Below are 21,641 nucleotides of genomic sequence, written 5' to 3' on the forward strand. Positions count from 1 at the left end.
GGGTGGCCTTCCCCAGGGCCTGACAACTTTCACAGCCTCATTCTTGTTGGGGGAGCTTTGGGGAAGCTGGGGTTTCTTTGGGCGATGGGCAGTTATAGGACTTTTCAGACTATACTTGTTTCTTTGGCAATTCAATGGCCTCCAAAAATCAGGAGCAGTCAGATGGATTTGTTTCCAGTTTGTTCCATGTGTGAGTAGCCAAGAAGAAGATCTCAATCTAGACATAGAAGTAATGTTTAAGCCTGAAAACTTCGTTCACTTGCTTTTGTTCTCTGTCCCTCCTTATCCTCATCTCTCTCAAAGGCAGGCATCATGAAGCTAGATGAGAAAAATAGGCTGGGATAGGAAGGCAACACCCTTGATGGAATCTTTGCCCCGGACTGGCTCCCTCATTTGGTTGTGAATTGTTACTAGAAAGTGTGGCGAAAGGTCTTCCGTCCTTTATCATTTTTCCATTTATATTTCTATTTTGAATACGTTTTGGCTACTTGAGACAAAAGGATTCTTGCTTAATGCCTCATGACCCTGGAGACCTTAGTTTATTCTTGCTCTTTCTATATGCAGCGTCTGCCCTGCCCCTCATGCATGGTCTGCCCAGGTACCGATTACACATTGGTTTACTCATGTGAGTGGATGTATATAAAAGCCTGGAACCAGAAATGCCCTTGAGAGCAAACTACAGAACCTAAGTGCCTAAAACATAAAGAGAGAAAGATATCATGGGAGGAAGAAGGCAAATGTGTTAAGGCATGTGTTGTTTGAGCATTTCTGCTGCCTCTGTCCAACAAGCCTCCAAGTGCCTGCACGTGTGATGTTTTCAGTTTTGCCCCCAGTGGGGAGAGGTGTCGCCCGCCCGGCCCTCTGCTATTGGCTGAAGCTACTCTCGGGGGCCGAGGCCGCCTGTGCGAAGCCAGCTCTTCCAGGGACCCGGGGGAAGCTTCTGCTTCCCTCTGCTGTTTCCGCCTCTGCCTTCTTTGCTCAAAAGTTGGCAAATGCTGGTCACGTCGTGGGTCTATTTATAGTAGGCACACGTCTGACCACCTTGTTCTTTTCTCAGCATCAGCTTGACATGCTATCAATTATCCAGGAGGTGAATGACGACACTAGGGAAGTTATTTGAGGCTGGTGCCCTGAGGTGAGGGGGGCGGGGGCAGGCGGAGGTCACACGGGGACAGCTCCAGATGAAAAGGGTAAAATAGACATTTATTGCTGCATCGAAGGCAGAGGATGATTCCAGACGGCTGGAGGGGCAGATATGGAGCTGGTCGGCCGGCAGACTCCTGCCCTTTTAACCTGTGTCCGCTTACGCATGAGAAGCCCGTTCGGAGAATGCAAGTTGCAGCATGTGAAGGCGGTGAGGAGGAGAGGAGGTCATTTTTGTTATACTCTGAAAGCCACAGGATGGGGTCATTTTTGTTATACTCTGAAAGGCGCGGGATGAGTGGAGATGAGGCCCAGTTAGGGAGCTCCTGGGAGAGGGAGTGCGAGAGGCTGAGGCTGGGCTCCCTCCGTCCCTCCACCTGGAGCATTTCTGGTACGAGTGAAGCAGCAGCCGGAGGACAGAAACGGGAGTGCCCACGGTGACCCGTGTGTTCTCTCTGTACCAGCAAGGATGCTGTCCTTTTCCTCCCCTTCCCCCTCCCCTCCCCTCCCCTTCCCCCTCCCCTCCCCTCCCCTTCCCCCTCCCCTCCCCTCCCCTTCCCCCTCCCCTCCCCTCCCCTTCCCCCTCCTCTCCCCTCCCCTTCCCCCTCCCCTCCCCTCCCCCTCCCCTCCCCTCCCCTTCCCCCTCCCCTCCCCTTCCCCCTCCCCTTCCCCCTCCCCTCCCCCCTCCCCTCCACTCCCCTCCCCCCTCCCCTCCACTCCCCTTCCCCCTCCCCCATCCCCTCCCCTCTCCCTCCCCGATCCCCTCCCCTCTCCCTCCCCCCTCCCCTTTCTCCTTTAAAAAAAATACTGTAACAGAAACATCCAGTATCCCACTTCAGTGCAACTGGCTGCCCTGGTGTCATTTTCTCATTTATCCGCCACCCATTTGGGGCTGCTCTGTTGGAGCTGGTGGGATTTGCTGCCAGATCTGCTGTACTGTAACCATGCTGACGTCACTGTTGTTTTAGCCCCAGAAACTGACTTGCTTGTGAAGGCGGTGGGGGAAGGACTTCTGCCTTTCTATAGCCTCGGGGTACTGCCTTCCAGTCCCCGCGTCCTCTGTCCACCTCAGACTGAATCTGAGCGGAAGATAGAGCTTGAGTCAAAGAGAACGGAAAGTGAATTCACTAAACGTTCTAAGCACCTTGCCTTTGGTGTGAACTGGCTCAGACCTTACACCCATTCTTCTCTAAGCTTTCTCCACTCTCTCCTGCTTCCCCTCCATTCCTTATGGCAACGAGGGACTAAACTGTCCCCTGGCTGCGTGTGGGCACAGACTCCCTGGGGATAGGGCGGCTGGGTCCTGAAAGGCCTGGAATTCTTCCTAAGTGTATGTGGCGGGCTCTCCAGCAGTTGCTGGCAGGCTCTCCCAGGGATCCAGGCTCCAAGCCTAATACCATCTGCCCAGCTAATCCACTTCCTGGGCCAGTGTCTAGCGCCAGAGAACGTCTGGGCTGGGGATCAGTTTGCAGCCTTTGTTATCTTTTGGCAGAGCCAGCCTACCTTTTCCTTTCTCCTCTTCTCAGTAGTCAGACCACTCAAGTTGAACTTGGTTTATTATTTAGTGACTCACGGGGAGGGGTTGATATGATTACTCTGAGACAGAGCTCCAAGCTTCCAGGCAGATAGTGTGTGTGTGTGTGTGTGTGTGTGTGTGTGTGTGTGTGTGCGCGCGCGCGTGCGCGCCTGAGTACACACATGTGAGATAGCTCCTGGCTGTCTTGGATGATGAGTCCGGGGTGGATGGATCTCTTTTGTAGAAGCTGCAGAAACCAAAACAGGTGCCCAGTGCCAGGGTCAGAGTCCTCAGATGGCTGGTGAGTAAAGAGGAACTTCCCACTTTCTGTAGCAGAAAAATGTAGTTGATAAATATTAGACCTTCCTGTTTCCTCTTTACAGACTGAAATTCACGAACGAGGAGTCCCCCATTTACACCTTCGTGGGGATTGGGAGATCTGGTTTTTCTTTCCTTTTTGTGTAGATTATATTATTCTTGAGTGGTGGCAATTCACCACCCACAGTTTTTTATAATTTGCCCACCTCTTCCTCTTTGTATTCTGCCAACTTCTATTATTCAGGGAGAGATCTCTTTGGAACAGGCTAGGGGAGGTTTCTTATGGGGACAGGTTTTGGAAGTAGCCAGATTTTTAGTCCAAAGTTTACTGTGGCAGGGCTTATGATTTTGAAACATAGTGATAGGTTGTATGTGGTTATATATTTAAATCCATATGTCATATGTACATAATATTAAATGATTGGCTAGTGCGTAGACATAGTCAATAAACTGAAAGATGTTGCTTTAATTCATCCTTTTGTTATTATCATGTTATTATTGTCTGTTTTCTTAACTTGCTCCTTAAGAGTCCATGTAGGATTCAGTGTTGCTCATGGAGACTGGCAAAATGATACTAAATTGTTTTTATGCTTGTTTTTTTGTTCCAAGATTTACTTCATGGGTTGGAAAGCTACAGCCCACAGGTCAATCTGGCCTGGTTTGTAAATAAAGTTTTATTGAAATATGGACATGCTCATCTATGTAAAAATATATTGCCTATGGTTTTTTCGTAGGACAAGTGCAGAGTTAAGTAGTCGTGACAGAGACTCTATGACCTGCAAAACCTAAAATGTTTAGTATTTGACCATCAACAGACATAGGTTGCCATGCTCTGGTTTGATTTCCTCTTTTCCTTTACATACTTTCAAAAGGTCTACAGTGATACTAAATCCTTAGGGGATCTTTGATGAAAGCATGATCATTACCGGTGCTCAGGGAGCTTCTAAACCAATCAGACGAGGAAGAGAGAGACACCTGAAACATGTGTAGAACACATATGATAAAAAAAATGTATAAAAAGATGCCCGGCAAATATTTACAGCTCCCTCCACCCCCGACCCCAAGTGCAAAGGAGGCCTGTTAGGTGCAGTGAGAGACACTCAGGAGGATGGAATATGGTCCTATTCTCAGAGAGTTAACTGTCCAGTAGGAGAAATCTGCTAAAATAACTAAGCTCTCTGACAGGTTCTCATAGTGGCTGTAGAAATATACACACTGTTTTGGTATTCAAAGGAGGCAAAATGATTTTTCTAGCCCAATCTAGTAGGTAGGAACTTTGGAATGGAAATTAAGAAGTGATGGTGTTGCCTGCTCCCTGTAATAGGGAAGGAAACCTTTATCTGCAGCCTCCAGTTCTTCACCAAAGTAGGCCTTTGCTTCTGTTGTCGAGGGAGGTTTGTTTTCTCCAAAGAAAGCATAGGAAGAAACTTAGCCTGTTAATTGGCGTGAGATTCACAGTTATCATAGACTCAGAAATGCCCCATTTTGGACCTTTGGAACAAAAATATGAATTAAAACCAAAGTGAGTCTGGAACTAGGACTGACCTTTAGAGGTCACCTACTAATATCCCACTCATTTTACAGCCGAAGAAACTGGGGCCAAGAGATCTAGTTAGTTGTACAAAATTGTCTCTGGAAACTAGGATTTCTGACTACCCGGTCTTTCCTAAATTTTACTAGTTTTTTTTCTCAAATTTTAAGAAATGGAGAACAGGTTGGAAATCTCAGCATGAAGTCTTTCATGGTCTTAAAGAGCTTCCTTAACATGCCCATCCTTTCCTTGGTCCTCCAGAACCCCCAAGGTCACAGATGAGGGAATGAAATATTCACAACCCAGCGAGAACTTACCTTCCCCTGGCTGCCCTGCGGCACTGCTAGTCGGGGCAGGCCTTCCTGGGCTGGGCTGGCTGGGCGCTTTGCTTTGCTGCAGTGACCGCCGTATTTCTACAGCTGCTGATCAGTACCTGGAATACCAACGTTAGGAGCTGGGGAGGGAGTGGAGAGGTGAGAAAATGACCCACAGGTATCGGGGCAGGGAATTGAACTTCCATTTCACTGTCCATGAGCAGTCATCTGTTCATTCACTCAACGTTTATTAAGCAACTGCTGTGTTCCAGGCACATGGGATGCAACAGAGATTTAAACAGACAAGGAGCCTCCCCTTGTGGGTCTCCCATCTCAGTGTGCTTCACCAGCCGAGAGGGTGTTTGCTTCCTGGGGGAGCAGCGTGGAGTGCGGACAGGTGGGAGCACTGGACCTGGAGCGGGAAGCCCGGGTCTGAGCTCCAGCACCGCCTTTTCACCAGCTCTGCACCTCTTGTGCACCTCTTTCCTTCCATGTCCTTTCCCTGCAGCCGAAACCCTGTCTTCTTAATACCTTCCCCCTGGTTCCTCTAGGACCAGGGTCCCCTGTCTTAGCCTCTCTGAGGCTTGCCTTCTTTCCTGCCTTTCCTGATTCTGCTGGATCTTAGGTTCCACTGTCACGATCTCCTGTCCTGTCGCCTCTTGCTAGGACTCCCTGAAGCCAGTGCTGTGTCCTGGTGCTGGCCGCTGCTCTCCCGTGACACTGTGCTCTGCTCCACGGCTTTGCAGCTCCTACCCGACCCCACTGAGCGTGTCCAGCTCTGGATCGTGGGTCCCACCCGAGGGGCCATTTGCTGCAGGGAACAGCCCCACCCCAGCTGTGTCTGGAGACAGAACTTTCCACGTCTTTGATGATTTAACAGTGTTTCATGGGCGCTGTTGTAGGCGGAGATAAAATGAAGACCAAGTTCCTCTTCTCATAGCTCTTATATTTGCAGATGTGGAATCAGGGTTGGATTTTGGCTAACCTCAGAGATCCTGATTCTTCATATGCAAAATGATGAGTGTGGAGTTGATGAACTTTAACATCCCTTTAAGCGCAAATATCCAGTCTATAATTTCTCCTTTTCAGTCTCTTTTCCCCTCTCCCTCTCACAGCCTCTGCCTACAGCTGATTGATTCTTATTATTCAGCTAAAGTTGTAAAAACCACCAAGATTTTTTAAGCAACCAAAAAGAAGTTGAGAGAGGAGGAGAGAGAAATAAGAATTCTTTAGACCCTGGATAAGATGGGCCGGGTGGGAAGTTTGATGCCTTTGCTGCCTGAGAGCTGGAATTCAGCAGTAGTTTGAGGGGATACCCTGCTTGGGGAAAGGTAACAGTGTCTACAGAAATGATAGCAGATGTCTTAGCTGAGGAAAGGGGAGAGGGAGGGCAGAGATCACCAGGGTCCTGCCCTTATTTTAGTGATCTGCTCTTCTGTGTTTTTGCAAATTGAGGAACAAAGAATAGGTGTTTTACGATTTGAACGTGGAAAGACAGAAGACCGAGGAGCTGTTTTTGTTTTAACTTACATGAAGTTGGGAATCTGGTTTTACAAGTTTATTGATAATAGAATGCTAGAGTCAGAAAAGATGATTCCATTCCTAAATGTTTGATGATCACGCTTGTGGATATGGCAACCATACATCCCAATTACAAATAGTGTATTCTGTTGTCTCCATGAATAATCCTGTAGTCATAACCTGCATGTCAATATTTGGTTCTGAAGATATAATCATGGGTTGCTGTTATTGTCTACAAGGCATGACACTAAGTTATCTTGTCATCCAACTCAGTCTTTTTTCTTTAGCTCTTTGCCAGTTTTATTGGAAGAAACCAGTCACTTGTAAATCATAAAAGGTTAATAATCCCAGTCATAATTTCCTTTCATTATCAGGTATCTTTAAGACACCCTCTCTCCATTTTTATTAAGATTTTTCTAAAGGTTTTTAAAGAACTGGATCATGATTTGTATGACGGGATTAGGTTGGGAATGGTGGGGTTAAAATGAATTTCTAATAGTATATAAAGAGTATACGTACTATCGGACTTTGTGGGAACAAAACATTCCAAAATCATTCCGTGTATAATGCTGTTTTCATTGTATTTTCTTCTGATCCCTCTAAGAACTTCCAAATATAAATGCATCTATGGTTGGAATGAACAAAAGGAGTTACAAAACTGAAATACAGAATATGATTTCAAGATGCAAATGTAACCATTATTATATACTCTTCATACATATGTACATAGGAAAAAAGCCTTGAAGGAAGTACACAAAATTGTGTACTTTATTATATATTATATTATATATATACTCTTATTATTATTAACTCTTCATACATATGTATTATTATATATTATTATTATATACTCTTCATACATATGTTATTATATACTCTTCATACATATGTATATAGGAAAAAAGCCTTGAAGGAAGTACACAAAATTGTCATTTATTCATCCCACAACTATTTACTAAGTGTCTGCTTTGTGCCAAGTATTTTTTGGCACAGAAACAGACCATGAAACAGACAATAGTTCTGTCTCATAGACCTCTTACATTCTATTGGTAGTATTGTTTCTTGGGAGAGAGAGAGCCATGAGAAATTTTTATTTTCTTTTGTATATTTTTCTGTGTTTTCAGTGTTTTTTCAAGACCTTATATCCTTCTCTGTAACATGGGTTTGCATTTGTTAGGATAGACTCCTTAGAGTATGTTGCCATAACAGATAAACCCTGGAATCTAATTGGTTCAGCACAACGAAAGAGGAAGTTTGCCTCACACAAAGTCTGAGTCAGGTTGTCGGGGGAGGGAGGCAGGGGCGGAATGCCATCTTCTCTCTGCGGACTCGGGGTCCAGGTTACCTTCTCCTTGTGATGCCGCCATTCCATCTCAGCATGTGATCTTTAATGCCTGCGCAGCAAAGGCCAAGAAGGCCGGGTGTCGGCACCCAGCCCTTAACCGCCTCGACATCGAAGTTACACGTTAGATGCCCTTCTGCTCACATGCCATTGTGCTGATCTAGGCATATAACCTCACTCAAGTACAGGGGCTGGAAGTAAAGTTTCTGAATCCCGAGGAAGAAAAGGGGACCCAGGAATGGGTGAACACTAGCAGTTTTTAACGACAGAGGCTAATAATAGTAACTCCAACGAATGCTGGTAGAGTCCCAGCTTTCACCAGCCTGTGATACAAAAAAAAAAAATGAGATCAAGCTCAGATTTTAATCTTAAATTATTAAGACAAGGAACCTCAGTAGCCAAATGACTAGAAATACATTTCCTTCAGAATATCTCTCAGTGATTTTGAGGAATTTGCTGAGTCCTGCCCCCTAGGGATTCTCTAAGAGGTCTTGTAGAGTTCCAGCTTCCGATCCCCACATCTCACCTGCTGGCTGACGCTGGCGCTATTGAAGGACTTGCTGAGCCTGCCCCTCCTCCCCCCGGTCACCGCCACTGCATCCTCTTCTCACGTGCTCCCTAGGTCCTGCCAGGACAGCCACCACGAGGCTCGGTTCATAAGGACGTCCTGAAGCCTTGAAGATAAAGCGGGCAAGACCCAGAGCACAGCTCACGGCTGGTACCAGATGTGTTTGGACTCGTGGAGCCTCAGACGTCACTTTAGAGTCTCACTTTTAGAGTCTCTTGTTTTCCTGGTTCCGGGGCTCGCTTCTGTCTCCATCTCGCCCCCCGCGGTAGGGACTCGGTCAAGCCCCTACATGCTTGAGAGTCTTCAGACCCAATGGCCTGCGGAGACAGAGAAGATGACTTTCCTGACCTGTTTCAAGGCATTTATTTTTATAAAAACTCTGGATCACTTCTTCCCAGGATGAATGCCAGGGGGAAACTCATTTCCCTCCAGGGGAGATTCGTCGCAGTGTGGCTTGGTCCCCGTGTCCCCGAAAATATAACTGGCAGTGCCTTAATCCAAATCTGGATTATTTGGGCTCAAATCATGCCTCTGGGGGGGGGGGGACCAGCAGGCTATCCAGACTGTGCTTTGACAAGCCCGAATTGCCTTCCTGTGGCCTTTCCTCCAGGGGCAGGGGAAGGAGGGTGAAGCCTTGCCTCAGACCTGATAGTCTAGCTCCAGCTCTTTTTTAAAAATATTAATTAATTAATTTTTTTTTTTTGCGGTACGCGGGCCTCTCACTGCTGTGGCCTCTCCCGTTGCGGGGCGCTGACTCAGCGGCCATGGCTCATGGGCCCAGCCGCTCTGCTGCACGTGGGATCCTCCCGGACCGGGGCACGAACCCCCCCGTCCCCTGCATCGGCAGGCGGACTCTCAACCGCTGCGCCACCAGGGAAGCCCATCCAGCTCCATCTTCTGAGAGCAGAAGCGTGTGTGATAAAAACACAGTAGCTCAAGAACAAACCAGAATCTCAAGGATTAATCAATTCTTAATCAAACTTTGGAAAAAAAACAAAAGCACGATTCTGCCTCTGCAGACACAGTTCTGTTAGGGTAGTCGATTTCCATTATTAAATAGATACTTAATATGTTTTTACAATGGGTTTCTTTGAATTCAGGCTTTCCAAAGAAGAATGGGAGGGTACCTTGTTGCCTTTCATCTGCCTGAATAAAAGGCCTACTAAAGCGATCCTTTCCATAACAAAGGCGAAGTCTGGCGCCCTTCACCTCCCCTCCCAACCCCCACGCCTGCTTCACTTTATAAGGCAGAAACCTACAAGTGGATGTTTTTCCAGCTTTAGAACAATTTTAAAATCCTGCTCCCACCGGAACTCCCTTACATTAGGTATTATGATTATAAGGAAACAGCCTTACATTTTCCATTCAGTATCTTCCCATGTATTACTTTATTTAGTAAACTCCATTATATATAAAATTTTAGTCTTGTTAGTGGTTACTTGTGGATCAAATCCTTTTTCCGCACTCACACACTTAAGTTTTCCTTCCCAACTTCAGTTTTCTTCTCAGTAACTTATTCTGTTTCTTGCAGTTCTATTTATTGAGTGACACATAGGCTGTTTGTATACCTGGGCTTTCATTCCATGAGCCTGTGTTTGCGGTTTGCATGTTAATCTGGCACTTTCTAAATTGAAGCTCTGTTTCTACCCAGAGAGATGCCAAGGTTCTCTGCTGCTGCTCTGGATGCAAGGGGACCCTACCTAGGAAGGCTTTTAACGTTCTAGTCCTTTCTTTCCTCTTTTTCCTTATGGAGGCTACAGCTGACAGAATTGGGATGGCAGTAGGTGGGCGAGGAGGGTGGGGTGAAAAGAGGAATGACAATCCGTTTGGGGACAATCCCTGAGCCAAAGAGCTGCCTGTGGCATATGAGAGCATGTGAGAGAGTTTGTCTCTTTGCCTCCTTGGAAGGAGGTATGCTGTAAATCTGACTCAAGCGGGAACTGTTTATGGGAGATCATTATCAAAGAACAGATAGCTGATTGTCTAATTAGTACAGGTTTGGTGAGATTGTGATTTGGGCCACTAAAAGCTTGTTGTGCACAAATAACTTTTCTCCAGCTATCCATAAGGCAGATATACATTCTCGACAGGAATCTTTTCAAGAGAGTCAAGATTATGATTATGTATTATATTTGTAGATGTGAAAACACTAACAAAATGTAGAGCTTTGTTATTGTATAGCAACTCCTATGGTTTTCTGCATTGCTACAATCAAGAGGTTTTATTTGTGTTAGATCTATTGACTGGGTTTTCCAACTCTTCCAACGTTGCAAATTCATGAAATTGGAGCGAGTGTCCAAATTTGTCAAGATAGTTATCACAACTAGATTCAACCCCAAACCCAGGAAGGACTGTCATTCTTAGTGATTCAGATAGGTACTTGGGCACACGGGGCCACGCTTGGCTGGCAGATTCCATGCACATTTGGCACCTGTGGTTTGTTTGGTTTTATCATTCAGACACAGATGCCTCTTGGAGCACTGCGTGGTGCTTTCCAACGAAATCTTTCTGCGTAACCCACGACCTCTCTGTGATCTGAACACGAAGGAATCAAGGTACAGAGGGACGCGACCTATTAAGAATCAGAAGCTGGGATAAGCCAGAAGGAACCTCATGGGATTACCTTTCTTCTTTTGGTTGGATAAGGTTTTTCACATGCCCTCTTTTCAAACCTCTGCACTTCACCTGTCCATCTGCACGTTCTCTAAGCATTGCAGGTATCCAGTTGGTGTGAAGAGGCATCTGTAAAACTGTGCAGGAGCGAGTAATACCTCCGATGTTTATATACAGAATAGTGTGCCCGTGGCAGGCTGACTTTCGTATACCTGCTGTCTTTTACTAATTAAAATCAAGAAGATTGTACAGTACGACCTTCCACGTACACAGCACCTGCTGGATAGATTGTCTCCTTTTTGGGATTTCTGATCTGATGGAAGGCAAGAAAGGAGAGGCGAAGAGTAGCAGCATGTTACAATGGTGATGTCCTACCACTCTGGGACAGACTCTTCAATTGGCCTCTTTAAATGTATTTTTCTAATTCTCAAAATAACCCTTCCAGTAGAGATTTATTGGCCCTTTTTATAGATGAGGAAATTGAGGCTCAGAGAGGTTAACTGATCTGCCAAATTATTCAGAATATGACAGACTAAGATTTGGACCCAGAGCCACTTGTAAAGCCCACTCCACTTCCAGTATCCAGCTGCCTTACAAGCAGGGTATGGCCCAAGAGTCCAGTCTTTTTGGCTGTTCCATGAGAGCATCCTCATCCTACATGGATTTAGTGTGTTTGATGTTTGTTTCTTTATTTATTTATTAACAAACTTTATCGGAGTATAATTGCTTTACAATGGTGTGCTAGTTTCTGCATTATAACATGGTGAATCAGCTATATGTATACAGATATCCCCATATCTTCTCCCTCTTGCATCTCCCTCCCACTCTCCCTATCCCACCTCCCTAGGTGGTCACAAAGCACCGAGCTGATCTCCCTGTGCTATGCGGCTGCTTCCCACTAGCTATCTATTTTACATTTGGTAGTGTATATATGTCCATGCCACTCTCTCACATCGTCCCAGTTTACCCTTCCCCCTCCCTGTGTCCTCAAGTCCATTCTCTACGTCTGCATCTTTATTCCTGTCCTGCCCCTAGGTTCTTCAGAACCTTTTTTTTTTTTGATTCCATATATGTGCGTTAGCATACAGTATTTGTTTTGCACTTTCTGACTTACCTCACTCTGTATGACAGACTCCAGCTCCATACACCTCACTACAAATAACTCAGTTTCATTTCTTTCTATGACTGAGTAATATTCCATTGTATGGATGTGCCACATCTTCTTTATTCATTCATCTGTCGATGGACACTTAGGTTGCATACGTGTCCTGGCTATCGTAAATTGTGCTGCAATGAACATTGTGGTACGTGTCTCTTTTTGAATTATGGTTTTCTCAGGGTATATGCCCAGAAGTGGGATTGCTGGGTCATATGGTAGTTCTATTTTTTATTTTTTACGGAACCTCCATACTATTCTCCATAGTGGCTGTATCAATTTACATTCCCACTAACAGTGCAAGCGGGTTCCCTTTTCTCCACACTCTCTCCAGCATTTATTGTTTGTAGATTTTTTGATGATGGCCATTCTGACTGGTGTGAGGTGATACCTCATTGTAGTTTTGATTTGCACTTCTCTAATGACTAGTGATGTTGAGCATCCTTTCATGTGTTTTTTGGTGATCTGTATGTCTTCTTTGGAGAAATGTCTGTTTAGGTCTTCTGCCCATTTTTGGATGAGGTTGTTTTTTTGATATTGAGATGCATGAGCTGCTTGTAAACTTTGGAGATTAATCCTTTGTCCATTGATTCGTTTGCAACTATTTTCTTCCATTCTGAGGGTTGTCTTTTCATCTTGTTTCTGGTTTCCTTTGCTGTGCAAATGCTTTTAAGTTTCATTAGGTCCCATTTGTTTATTTTTGTTTTTATTTCCATTTCTCTAGGAGGTGGGTCAAAAAGGATCTTGCTGTGATTTATGTCATAGGGTGTTCTGCCTATGTTTTCCTCTAAGAGTTTGATAGTGTCTGGCCTTACATTTAGGCCTTTAATCCATTTTGAGTTTATTTTTGTGTATGGTGTTAGGGAGTGTTCTAATTTCATTCTTTTACATGTAGCTGTCCAGTTTCCCCAGCACCACTTATTGAAGAGGCTGTCTTTTCTCCATTGTGTATCCTTGCCTCCTTTATCAAAGATAAGGTGACCATATGTGCGTGGGTTTATCTCTGGGCTTTCTATCCTGTTCCATTGATCTATATTTCTGTTTTTGTGCCAGTACCATACTGTCTTGATCACTGTAGCTTTGTAGTATAGTCTGAAATCAGGGAGCCTGATTCCTCCAGCTCCATTTTTCGTTCTCAAGATTTCTTTGGCTATTCGGGGTCTTCTGTGTTTTCATACAAATTATGAAATTTTTTGTTCTAGTTCTGGGAAAACTGCCTTTGGTAGTTTGAGAGGGATTGCATTGAATCTGTAGATTGCTTTGGGTAGTAGAGTCATTTTCACAATGTTGATTCTTCCAATCCAAGAACATGGCATATCTCTCCATCTGTTGGTATCATCCTTAATTTCTTTCTTCAGTGTCTTATAGTTTTCTGCATATAGATCGTTAGTCTCCTTAGGTAGGTTTATTCCTAGGTATTTTATTCTTTTTGTTGCAGTGGTAAATGGGAGTGTTTCCCTAATTTCTCTTTCATATTTTTCATCAATAGTGTATAGGAATGCAAGAGATTTCTGTGCATTAATTTTGTATCCTGCTGCTTTACCAAATTCACTGATTAGCTCTAGTAGTTTTCTGGTAGCATCTTTAGGATTCTCTATGTATAGTATCATGTCATCTGCAAACAGTGACAGCTTTACTTCTTCTTTTCCGAATTGGATTCCTTTTATTTCTTTTTCTTCTCTGATTGCTGTGGCTAAAACTTCCAAAACTATGTTGAATAATAGTGGTGAGAGTGGGCAACCTTGTCTTGTTCCTGATCTTAGTGGAAATGGTTTCAGTTTTTCACCATTGAGAACGATGTTAGCTGTGGTTTTGTCATATATGGCCTTTATTATGTTAAGGTAAGTTCCCTCTATGCCTACTTTCTGAAGGGTTTTTATCATAAGTGGGTGTTGAATTGGGTGGATGTTTATTTAAAATTATAGTCACAGGGACTTCCCTAGTGGTCCAGTGGGTAAGACTCCATGCTCCCAATGCAGGGGGCCCGGTTTGATCCCTGGTCGGGGAACTATATCCGTCATGCATGCCACAACTAAGTGTTTGCATGACACAACTAAGAAGTCCGCATGCCACAATGAAGATTCCGTGTGCCACAGCTAATGCCCGGTGCAGCCAAAATAAATAAATAAATGAATAAATATTTTTAAAAAAAATTGTAGTCACAGGCTGAACATTATGACACCAGCAAGTCATAGAAATTTTCCAGAGATATTTCCTTGATTAAATATTTGCACCACTTTTGAACACACTGAGCAGCCAAGGTTGGGGCTGACTGTTGTAGAGGGAAGGAAGGGTTGGGCTTGTCTAGGTAATTTCCCCATTTCTTATAGCAAGACAGTCTCTGAGTCTCCAGTTCTGAGGCAGAGAGGAGCGATTGTGGTGAATCCCCAGAGAGAGCTTGATGGACGTTCTCTGTATACGTGCCACTGCCGAAACGCTTTGGTGGGGGCTGAAGTGGAGACACAGGGCAGCCAGGCTGATGCCCCAGGGGAATATCTTCTGCAGCCTGACCTCAGGCATCCTCCCTGTGGAAATTCCTCACATCACACATCTTGCATTCATGCCAAGCAGTACTGATTTAGTCTCCCTTTTTCCCCAGGGTGATGTGAATAAAATCAGAAGTGGGAGACAGAAGAAGCTAGTCTTTCCTCCAGAATTAATAAACCAAGATATTTTAGATTTATTTCCCAAGAATGTGAATTTCTGTGGTCTGTTTCTCAGACTGCATAAACAGAATTTGTGCTTGAATTTGTTAGAGTCCACAATTTCCAAATCCTGTTGTAGGGCTTTAAGTAGAGGAGATGCCCAGATTTCATATGCTATGAAATATGGTGGTGAGCTTAACTTTAACTATATTCCAAGGCAACTGATTAGTTGATGCCTTTCCTTTCCTGCTACAACCTTGAAAGTCGTGGTGGAGCAGAATCACTGGGCAACAGCAGGAGGAATAATGAAGACCTCAGTGTCAACCTTCTCTGGATGGCCAATTCGATCCTGCAAATGGCAAAAATAGACTGGAAAGCAGATGTTCACTCTCATATACTCTATTGACAAATAGGAAAGATAGGGAAGGAGGGTATCGGGAGGGAAATGACCAGAAAGAACTTCCCCTGGACAATCCAGAGGAGAAACACCTCTGGGAGGACGTAGCTGACACATCTATGTGACACCTTTTACATTTGCCAAAAGCTTTCATAGCTACCCTCTCGTTGGCCATTCTGACTACACTGGGTGCTGGGCAAATGGTTCTGTTCTTCCCATTGAAGAGAGGGATGAGAGATCTAAGGCAGCCCCTTGGGAAATTCTCAGGAGAGCTAGAGATGGAATCCACAGAGAAGTCCTGCCTGAGATCCCATAGGAAGCCTCTGGGATCTCTTGTTCATGCCTTTCCCCACCCCCCCCTTAGGCAGATCACACTGCATCTCTGAAAAGTCCAGGGAAGCCTAAACTTTTATATTTTAGAGTTTTAAACATGGGAGGAGGCTTGGAATTTATTTTGTCCATCTTTTCAGTTTAGAGATGAAGAAGATGAGAGCCAGTGAGCTATGACTTTCACAGGGTTGGATAATTCTGTGGCTCTGGCTAAACTATAAGATACCTGGTGTGAATTTACAAAAATGCACCACGGGAGAACGCAGCCTTTGAGCACCTGGCTTGGCAAGCTGAGGTCTGTGCAGAGGAAGAGATGCCCTTCTTTGAGGTGGACACAGAGCCAGGCCAGCACATGGCTTGGAGGGCTGAGCTCAGGCTGGGTATCAGATCCCGATTCCCTGTTTATGATGCACTAACTGTGCACTATATGAAGTGGATCTGCATGGTTTTCCCAGTTCATTTAAAACAGATTTGGATGGAAAACATGACTGAGTGAGGGAGTAAGCTTTCCATTAGGTAGATGAGGTTGTCCATATGTCTACTAATTGCCCTCATTTGACATAAATCAAGCAGACCTGGGGGATGAGGGGTGAATCTTTCTTTTCTTTCTTGCTTTTATGGGCATGAATAACTAAGATGAAACCAGACCTGCGTGGGCTGGTTTGACGGATGATGGGCATTTTCAGAATTGTAGCAAAGAAAAAAGAGTTAAAGTCTGGGAAATTTCACCATGAGTAGTTAGTGCACTGGATGTGAAAAGAAAAGAGAAAGCCCCACCTTCTCTGGTATTAAAAAAAACCAAAAACGTGTTCAAGCAAGACAGGGCTGGGTGGTTTGAAGACCCATTTGCAAGCTTACATCAATACAAAAGGACATTTCCTCTGGCAGCCAGAATTTGAATGGACAAAGTCAGGTCTGTGTCAGTGGTTATTGCTTAAAGCTTGTAAACACGACGTTCCCCTGCATTACTACAAGCGTACTTTACTAGTGTGGCATTTTGTATTGGAAGGTAAATGTTACTGTAACACTGGCAAGTAGTGAATAAGTCTGGTAGTGAAAATAGCCCTATGTGACAGTGACTAGATCCTTCTTGTAAAGGACTGAGTAACTTAAGGTTCCCCTTTGTATAACTAATTACAGTGGTAAAGTAAATGATTTGCAGGTATGTGTTTAATGTGCATCTCCCACCACTCTCTTGGAGTCAATCCAGCACACTGGCTAAGGGTGGAAACTTTGAGGTCTGGTTTCAGATTCCACTTTTGTCACTTAGTAGCTGTGTGACATTGGTTAAGTTACTCAATCTCTCTGTGCTTCCTTCTGCAGCTGAAAAATGGTGATCACCATAGGGCATATTTCATCAGGCTGTATATTGGGTGTATTAAATGAGGTAAACTATGTGATTGCTTAGCACCTTGCCCAGAACATGGAAGCCCTCGATCAGTATTGGCTGGCACGGTTGATGGATAGTAAAGGACTGCTTCTCTCTTATTCCTTGCGTTACTCTGAGAGCTTGGGGCACACAGACAGACAACAAATATCGGTTGAATAAATTACTGGTCCTATTTCTTCATGGCTCCGGTGCAGTGAAGCCTCAGATTGCCAGTGATGTTGTGTGTGAAATTAGTTCCCATGTGGCTGGGACTTTTCAGTCTGGCGCATCTCTTCTGCCACACTTCGTTTACCTCCAGATTGATCTGCCCTTTCATAAAGACGGTAGTCTAGAGGAGGCTTGAGCTCTGGCTCTTAGCTCATTAAAAATTGACAGCTGATGTTTAGAAGCATTTCAAAATACAGTATCCAAATAATATGTAGGGAAAAGGAGATGCAGCTTGGGGTGATGAGAAGTTCCTGGGGGACCAAGTCCCAAGCTTCTGGCTTCCAATTCCCAGGTGGTCTGTGATGTCACTTCACCTGCTGAAACAGACCATTTTTTTAAATAAAATGAAAGGGTTAGCGTCCATGATCTTCAAAATCTTTTCCTGCTTTTCCAATTTATGATAGTAAGATTTTAGTTATTTTTGTTAATTCCTTAAATTCATCAATACAGATACAACTTTATATTGGGTTGGCCAAAAAGTTCGTTAGGGTTTTTCCATAAGATCTTAACGTAATAGAAGCAGATTTGGTTTCTGGAATTAGTGTTTCTGCACTAATAGTAAGGAATCTTACTATTCAAAGGAATCCTTCTATGAATATTTCCTGTAAATTAAGAATCTTTTCTAATGCAAATCATTATCTTCTGATGTCTCTGCTTTGAAATTTTGCATGTATGTTTTCTTAAATAAGGCACATCGAAATATTTTAAAGTTATAGCTAACACTATTGGGTGAGTGTACACAGGCCCAGTGTAGGAAACTAAGTATTTTGGGGTCTACATTTTTAAAACACTGTCTTGTTTCCTGCCATCCAATCATGTTCTACTCAATGGTTCAGTCCAATTTCCGAAACCAATTAGCTTAAATTTTTAGGAGTTTTTCCACAGATTGTTCAAACTTCTGATTCCTCCTGACTTATAAGAGATAACAAACAAAGATCATTATTTAAAGCCACTATTATCAATGATCTGAGGGCAGATATTAGAAAAAAACTGAATAGAATGCTTGTCTTGTCCCGTGGTCCATATGACTTCTGATTAAGTTAATCATATTTCTGTGTCTAATATGGAGAGCCTGACACAAGGTCTTGATTGACAAAATCTATTTCCTCCTCATATTTATTTAGGCCTCTTGGAAGCTTGGGGTTTCTGATTAAATTAAGCTATTTTTGTAACCTGCAGAATATCCCATATGGTCAACCTCAAGTTCCCAGTGCTTCCAGTGTTTTCCCTAGATGTTTATTTTGCTTAGGACAAACAGGATGCTATTTGTGGGTTTGCTGTTTGACCTTCTCATATAGAAAGGTTTTACGTGTTTTCCCTTTCAGCTGATCACTTTAAAAGTTAAATTTACCGATCGCTAAGCACTTCTTTGGATTCTCTCATTTATCCTTCACAGCAACCTGACGAAGTAAGGACTACTATTCGTCCGATTTGCCTTTTCCGATGTAAGCCACAGAGGAGCTAAAGAACTTTCCCACACAGCTAGTAAAAGGTTGAGCCGGTCTGCAGTTCAGCTTTGTTTGTCTCTACAACCCTTGCCTAAGCCTTACATGAGGCTGCCCTTTGCCAAAACCTATCTTGACAGAGATTGCCTGCTGAATATACTCTATTTTAATATTGGAAATGGTTTATTGATGTTCTCAGCATCCATATTGCTCAGGCTGCAAAATCTGTTTGGACGTTGGTTAAGAGAGTGAGGCCATACTAATGATCTTCTCTGAATTTTCCTTTGGCTTATCTTCAGAGAAGTTGGAATGAGCTGCGGCAGGGAAGGAGAGAAGAGAGCCATGTGAAAGTCAAGTGGCTCTGTGTACAACACGTGTGTGTGTGTAGCCCTGCGCCGGGGGCTCAGGCCACGGTTGTTTGCTCATTTCCAGCTGTTGCTCCTGGTGTGTAATCACGGTGCCAGGGGGCAGGGTCCAGGGGAGCATCGCGCCTCACTGACAACGTGTACTGCAGCCGGCCTGGGGGCTCAGCCCCCGACCCCTTGGTCTGTCCCAACCAGTGTCCTTCACTTTAAATGTGTGAGACCGAGAGTCGAGGTTGTACTTCCTTCCTTCCCCAAATTCCTCTGGGCTCCTTATGCAATTTGGTCCATTTTCTTCACAGTGACCAATTTTGCATCGCGGCACTTCCTAATCCCGAAGAAATGACTTGCTGCTCAGTAGACATTTAAATACCTAAGAGGTGCCTTTATACCATCAAGAAATATTAATTTATTTTAAATAAGATGTTGAAGGGAAAGCCTTACTACCTTACCATTTACCTCAGAGATACTATAACTATATGGAAGTAAATGCTGAACCTCAGGTATATTCAGGGTCCCCCGGGTGCACATGAAAGGGCTACTTGGCCACATCTGGCGTATTCAGAGAAGCTTTTCTGGAAGGATGGTTCCTGATGTGGAGTCTTGAAGAATGAGTAAAATTTAACCAGGTAGAGAAAGGTGGAAAGAGTTTGTAGGTAACAGCACAGTATGAACCAAGGAAAAGAGGAAAAAACTGATGGTTTGTAAAGAAAAATCAAAGGAGATTAATATCCCTAAAGCATGATGTATAAGGTAGCGGATGGCAGAAGGTAGGTTTGAACACATAGGTGGAAGCCCCGATATGGAGACGTAGATGGGGGTAGATACTCATGTCACAAGTGCTGTGTGAAAGCATCAAAGTGATGACCACCTTACTTCCTTCACATCGTTGCTGAGAGGCCACCCTTACAATGAGGTCTATCTCGACCAATCTATTTAAAATTGCGGCTCTCATGTTAATGCTTTACTTAATTATTATTCACGGTTTGTCTCCCCCCCATCAGAATGTAAACTCCATGAAAACAGAATTCTTTGTTTTGTACACTGGTTTATCCTTAATGCTTAGCAAGGATAATGTACCCTAATGTCTCTCAGTAGTTATGGAAGGAAGGATAAAAGTTTCCCAAGGTAGTATCCCCAGGCCAAAAGGTGGGAGCAGCCCAAGTGTCTGGTGATGGCTGGATAAGTAAGATGTGGTACACACATACTGGAATGTTATTCAGTCTTAAAATGGAAGGAAATTCTGACACATGCTGTAATGTGGATGACCCTTGAAGACATAATACTAACTGAAAATAAGCTACTTGCAAAGGGACAGATACTGTATGATTCCACTTATATGAGGCACCTAGAGTAGTCAAATTCATAGAGACAGAAAGTAGAATGGTGGTTGCCAGGGGCTGCGGGGAAGGAGATGGCCGGTGGGGATGGTTGCAGACAGTGTGAATGTACTTAATGCCACAGAACCGTATACTTAAACATGGTTAAAATGGTACCTTTTATTTTACGTATATTTTACCACACACACAAAACATTTCCAAAGTTTGTAGAGATACTGAATAAGATAAGGATTGGGGAACGTCTGTTGGATTCACCAACACAGAGACCATTGGTGAGATCAGGTTCGGTGGGATTGGGGATTAGAGGCTGGATTGCTGTGGGTTGAGGAGTGATTGAGAAGCTGGGGGGGGATGTAGCTACAGGACCCTTCTTTATAAAGGATAAGTGAGATTTGAGAATGTTTTCCGGCTGGGAGGAGTAGGGGGTCATTGTGTGAGTGTGTACGTGTGTGTATGTTTGTGTGGGTGGCAGAGAGGATCAATGCGGGGTGGAGGCCATTTGGAGATACAGCTATTAAGTAATAAATAATAATACAAAAGGTGGGTTTGGAGAAGTGAGGAAGGATACTGAAGCAAGTCCACCCATATGTAGGAACAATATCTGAAACTTTCCAAACAGATGAAGATGTGGTACATGGGAGATTTGGAGCAAATATCGTAGTGGCTTTGGATGACTCACACAGTCTGCATCATTCAGACTGGTGTTTGTCAGATCCCAGGAGGTGCTTTTAAGTCTAAGTTTTACTGAACTGTGGAGAGAGGTTGGTGGTTTAGGGCAGTTAGGATCACAGGCTCTAGGGCGGTTATCAGAGTGAAAAACATTGATAGAAGGAAATAAACCGATGAACATTTTTTTAGTGTATTATATTTGTGAGAGCCTCTGAATTAGAATATTTGGCTCTAACAAATATGTTGTATGCAAAGTATTCAGGCATTGCAAATCAGGCGAGGTTTAAAATGACCCAGGATTATGTACTAGAGCTCAATCACACAGATTCCACAACGCAAGCAAACTCAATTTAATATATCTTCATTGACTACCTATAAGGCCCCATGGTATGAAAGGCACACAAAATGTATATTTACAAATATCTATTGAAAAGTGATTGTACATACTATTGTGAGATCACTATTTGGTTTGCTAGTTAGTATTTGCATAGCTAATATCAGCATAGCAATTGTCATCTAGGCAAATAAATCAGTATTACACATGACAGAATTGCAGGTTTTCTCAAGAGCTGTGAGTGGGTTTTAAAGTATCGCTGGAAGATGGAAACTTTTACTAAGACACAAAAGTGTTTATATGAATTAAAGATTGTTTCATAAAAATATATAATTCACTTAAAGTTATATGGTCCAACTAGAGTTTGAAGAGTTAGTTGTAGAGAAGACCTGATCAGGCAGAGCTTAGGATTGACATATGGTGTGGATTTTTATTTTGGGGACCAGGAAATCTGAGGTTCATTTTGGCAGCTTCTTGAGGGTCAAATAGGCTAAGCTCTG

General features: G+C 43.8%; 1 protein-coding gene across 12 annotated transcripts in view; it reads left to right on the top strand.

The window, feature by feature from the left end:
- Positions 1-21,641, top strand: part of DGKI (diacylglycerol kinase iota) — a 463,467-nt gene that overhangs the window by 100,924 nt on the left and 340,902 nt on the right. Inside the window, exon 1 of one of the 12 annotated variants that reach the window (XM_067042061.1) lies at positions 1,243-1,370. The exons of 10 other annotated variants lie outside the window; for them this stretch is intronic. In XM_067042061.1, the coding sequence (XP_066898162.1) occupies positions 1,330-1,370 (41 nt within the window). In that variant the 5' untranslated portion in view covers positions 1,243-1,329. Of the gene's footprint in view, positions 1-1,242; positions 1,371-10,788; positions 10,809-21,641 lie in introns of those variants that run through there. One more of the 12 variants, XM_067042069.1, reaches the window with a different exon arrangement.

Source organism: Kogia breviceps, chromosome 9 (assembly GCF_026419965.1).
Source record: "Kogia breviceps isolate mKogBre1 chromosome 9, mKogBre1 haplotype 1, whole genome shotgun sequence".
Taxonomy (NCBI): Eukaryota; Metazoa; Chordata; class Mammalia; order Artiodactyla; family Physeteridae; genus Kogia; species Kogia breviceps.